This window comes from Pipistrellus hanaki (genome assembly GCF_964339955.1).
Source record: "Pipistrellus hanaki genome assembly, chromosome: X".
NCBI lineage: Eukaryota > Metazoa > Chordata > Mammalia > Chiroptera > Vespertilionidae > Pipistrellus > Pipistrellus hanaki.
The window spans coordinates 5,744,609-5,749,440 of record NC_140524.1 but is presented as its reverse complement, the minus strand read 5'-3'; the positions used below and the strand labels follow the sequence as shown (position 1 = coordinate 5,749,440).

The 4,832-nt window shown below is 40.2% G+C and overlaps 1 protein-coding gene across 1 annotated transcript; it reads right to left on the bottom strand.

Annotated features, from left to right (window-relative positions):
* Positions 1 to 463: 463 nt before the first annotated feature.
* PAGE4 (PAGE family member 4) lies at positions 464 to 3,646 on the bottom strand. Its single transcript, XM_084870082.1, has 4 exons — positions 3,561 to 3,646; positions 2,960 to 3,062; positions 1,713 to 1,841; positions 464 to 574 (listed from the first exon to the last, which is right to left on the bottom strand). Exons 1-4 carry the CDS (start codon positions 3,636 to 3,638, stop codon positions 561 to 563), a joined length of 324 nt encoding a protein of 107 aa, XP_084726208.1. The 5' UTR covers positions 3,639 to 3,646; the 3' UTR covers positions 464 to 560.
* Between the last annotated feature and the right edge of the window lie 1,186 nt (positions 3,647 to 4,832).

Here is a 4,832-nt window from a genome sequence, read left to right as displayed (position 1 = left end):
TTTATAGGAAACTGTGTGTAATGAATTTTAGATAACATGGCCACAGTCCTATAAAAATAAAACTTAGTCCTAGCCAGTTTGGCCTGCGGAAGAGTCCCAGGTTAGATTCTGGTCAAGGGCACAGGCCTGGGTTGTGGGCTTAATGGGGCGGGGGATGTGCAGGAGGCAGCTGATCAATGATTCTCAACATTGATGTTTCTATCTCCCTCTCCCTTCCTCTCTGATATCAATAAAAATATTTTTAAAAATAAAATAAAAATAAAAACTTATCCAAACTGAAGAGTAGAAAAGAAATGGTGGGGAGATGGGTGAAAAATGTGAAGAGATTAAGTACAAACTGCCAGTTATAAAGTTAGTCACACAACACTTCTATAGACCAGCTCTAAATAGAACATGAAGTTTTTTTAAAGGTACCCTTTACAATGATATCAAGCTCCTAGAAATAGATTCAACAAAAGATGTGCATGACAAATGTAAAGCTTTATTGGGATTATTGAACAAGCCTTATTAGCAATATAAGAGCAGCGTGGGTGGCTTGGGCTTGTCTTCTTTTTAACTTCTCACTGGCCATCGTCTGAAACATAAACATAACAATTGTATAGATTACATAGCAGACTTTTACTTACATGATAATAAAGATATACAAAGAATATTATACTTTTGGTTTTATAAGATGAAACTAAAATCAGAACCCTAACCACTGCACAGACTTCTATGCTAATGTACACTTACAGGCATTTGAGCACAATTTTCTTAAATGCTTCACTTTTTGGTAGTAAGAAGAAACGTATTAATATTTCTCAAGCCCAGAAAATCAAATCCTATGAGCCTTTTTAAAGATAACTTTTTTAATAAAGACCAAAAACTGCCAATGATTATAGTTAAAATAAAAGCAACCAAACAAAAACTCCAAGAAGCAAAACAAATAATATTATTCAAATGCATTGACTTGAAATATTCTTCTAATTATATACATTAGTGAAAATAATGATGTCATACTATTTAATTAAAAAGAGTACAAAGAAGAGCATTGCATTTGGGTTGTCTCTTTTGTGCAAACATATCTAATTGATCTATATCAACCTTTATATGGCCTATTTATAGTAAGGTGGCCATTTATTTCACTTGCACCTGTTGTCCTGATGTAAGTAATCATAGCACCCCCTTTTCACTCTCAAGAGTGCCCTGGTTTGAATGATAAAAATTACATGGTCACACTAGTTTTAATGTCATCCTAGATGCCATTCAAATGTGGGGAAAAAATAGTACCATTTCTCAGCCTGGCTCACAATTTTAAAATACCAACAAGCCAACCTAGAATAATAAAGATCCATATTATTTTTCGGTGTCTGTAAGATAAAGTGATTTCTGAGAAACAGATCTGGCAAATAAAAAAAAATACTACTACTATTGTGTTGTTTAGATATCCAAATAGTACTATGGCATGTTAAATAATTTATAAACTCTAAAGAGTATCTGATCACCTGTCTTGCATTTTAAAGGACTTCTACTCCAAAGTAATAATACTTTCGTGTTTTATAATTTAACAACATGGCTGTGACTTAATTCACCGTTTTTCCTGACACTGTCTCAAGTATTTGGTGCATGAACACCCTTTCAATAAATCTTTTATGTGGTGTTGTGTTACAAAAGTATAATACTATTGTAGAATAGAGCGACCCCATGACCTGTGTTCTTAATGGATAACATACCTTTTGGAATCATAACAGGCACCAGAATAGCTGGATTCTCATCCGAATCACTGCCATCTGCACGCTCATCACGCTCATCAGGAGCCTCTCCCTGAGCCATTTTCTGGCCTTCACCTTCCATTTCAGGTTCTTACATAAGAGAGTTATTAATATAAGTAGTAAACCGCACATTAATGCTATTAAATAAAGTTCTGTAGGTTAGTATGTAATAAATGTGATACATACAAAAGCAATGAGCATTAAAGGGTTTTCTGGTAGAAAATAAAATTTTATTTCTCGTATTACCTCCACTATTAAGTGTTTCTTTTACTAAAACTGTTTGAAAATAACTTAGCTGTCACCTTTGTAAACCATATACACTTGTATTATTGCAAATATATCATTAGCTATTTGTTTACACAAATTTCTCTGACAAGATTGTGAGCCCAAGACAGAAACCATTCTCTCATTTCTATGTATATCCTCCGCACCTAGTACCTCACCTGCCACCAAGCAGGCCCTGACAAATGAGTGAGGGGGAAAAAGTCTTTACAAACAGTAAAATGAGCCCTAGCGGTTTAGCTTAGTGGATAGAACTTCAGCCTGAGGACTGAGGGGTCCACGGTTCTATTCTGGTCAAGGGAAGGTACCTCAGTTGCAGACTTCTCCCCACTCCGTCCCTGGTCAGGGCTCGTACAGGAGGCAACCAACTGATGTGTTTCTCTCACATCGATGTTTCTCTCTGTCTTCCCTCTCTCTCCTACTCTCCCTAAAAATCAATGGAGAAATAAAAATAAATAAAAAGTGAATATACGCCCTGGTCAGCATGCCCAATGGTTAGATCATCAACCTGCTGTATTGGAGGGTCTCAGGTTCGATTCCCCATCAAGGGCATGTACCTGGGTTGCAGATTCAATTCCAGCCACCTGCCAGTGCATGCAATGACTTAAGAAGCCCCCAAAACAATATTTCAAGATGTTTAACTAGTGAAATCGTGTATAATTTTGCCTAGATTTAATATTGTTTCATTTGATTTGTTGATATGGACCCTTGGCAAGGATTGTATTTTCCAGGCATACCAAATAATTTAAAATACGGGATGCGGAAACTTACCAGAGGGGAAATTCTGAGAAAGGGACTACAGTTGCAAATTATACCTTTCCTTACCACGTAGGTTTCCAGCCCCTTTTCAGGGCAACCCTTTATTCCTTTTACTAGTGTAAAACATCATAAATAAAACACAAAATGCTCCTTCATCCCCTTTTCACCTTTCACCACAGGTGCTCCCTCTTCTTTCTCTTGTCCCGGTTCCTTATTCGGAGCCCCAACTGCAGGTTCCGCTTCAGTCTTCTTATCAGTTGGTTGCTGGGCCTTATGGGAAAGTACATACAAATAAAAAGTATTCTTTTCACTACTATGACAATAGCAGGCACAAATATACATTGCATAACTAATCAGAAACCTAAAGAGGTTTGCCCTACACTTTTCTTTGTAAGCACTCTTAATACAGTTACTCTTCCTATACAAAAACAATAATAATAATAATAATAGAATAAAATAAAATAAAATAAAATGCTCTAAGGAAGGGGTTATCTGCAAGGAGCAAGAATTCTAAAAACGATTTTAATCTTTTCTGGGCTGTGAGCCATTTATTAATAAACATGATAGGGATGATTTCTAGGCTCATATTGATATACGTACGCAGGCAACACCAGAATATAAGTCTCCTTGCTCAATGTCTCATTCATAACATTTAGTTTTCACCTGTTTCAGCAATGAGGTCCTTTATACAACAAATATGTATTGGTACAACAACTTTTAACAGAAAAATTAAATTTTCTGAATGGAAGTTAATGTTAAAGCACTCACAACCGCAGGTTTAACTTGATCAGAGGACTCTTGACCATCCGGTCTTCCTCTGGATCTTGATCTCAGTCTTGCATTCATTTTTCCACTGAAAGTAAAAAAATAAAAAATAAAAAATCATCAACCAAAGATGTGGTGAAAAATAATCATTATCCTGGGCTACTTACCTGACCAACTGGTGATTATAAATGCTTTTTTACATTTGGTTAGATTTCCAAAATAAGTCTTGAATTAGTAACTGCCATAAAAATAGTAATAATAACTGCCGTGTTCTAAACACATGGTATTCAACGCAATTTCTCTCACCAGAGGGACCTTTCAAGTACTTTGAAAATGTACGATTTTACTAAAGAGATTTAGTTTCACGACCAGACTCTCCCGTGTGAACAGATTTTGCAATAGATCGTCACGTCCAGCTCTCCACCGACGACCACCGATTCTGTGCCCTGTCGGAGTTTCAGGTGCCTCCAAGAGTCAGATACCTCCAACACCACCCCCAAGACTCTCCCCATCTCCATTAGACACCGGCCCCGCGCAGCCCACCATCCCTCCTCGTCCCAGCCCTGCCACGCAACGGCCAATGGCGACCATGATGCCCGTGGAGAGAGGACGACCTCGAGGACTCTTCTCACAGGCCACAGACCGCACCACCCCACCAAGGAAGAAGCCGGCTGGTTCTCCTCACACGCTCCTGGGAGGACTGACCAGTGGACTTACCAGTGGAAGTTGAGTCTCAGCCCAACGAGAAAGAAACTCAGCCTCAAGGCGCCAACCGCAGAGCTCCGCACTTGGAACCTTGCACAACCGCCAAACCGATGACTCATAAGGCCCTGCACTGGGCATGCGCACGGAGCCCCGCGCCGCGCGCTGCGTGGACAAGTATCCCCATCCCCCCTCACGGGCTCCATGGACGGCTTCGGAGTTTGTCCTGTCTGCGGTTCCCGGAGACTCCAGGACTCAAGCACCTCAAATAAAGCCCCTAAGATCCTCCACAGCCCACCATCCTCCCTTGCCCTGGTCCACACACAAGGCCCATGGTGGCCGAGATACCTGAAAGGAGACAGACCACAACCTAAAAGACCTTCTTCCTCTGAGGCCACGGAACGCACCTGAAGCCCGCTAGTGCTCTCCTCACACGCACTCATTCCCACCCGTTCACACTTACACTTGCCACCAGACAGCAGAGAGCCTCCTTGGAGACCAGAAAGGGAATGAAAAAGGTAAGTACCTCCAAGGCCACCTACACACAACCTCCGCTGGGTCAACTCCGCAAGC

Coding starts and splice junctions, on each gene's coding strand:
- PAGE4 (XM_084870082.1), bottom strand. CDS start 3,638: ATGAATGCAAGACTGAGATCAAGATCCAGAGGAAGACCGGATGGTCAA. Junction 3,063..3,560: donor ATCAAGTTAAACCTGCGGTT/GTGAGTGCTTTA, acceptor CTTTCCCATAAG/GCCCAGCAACCAACTGATAA. Junction 1,842..2,959: donor GGGAGCACCTGTGGTGAAAG/GTGAAAAGGGGA, acceptor CTCTTATGTAAG/AACCTGAAATGGAAGGTGAA.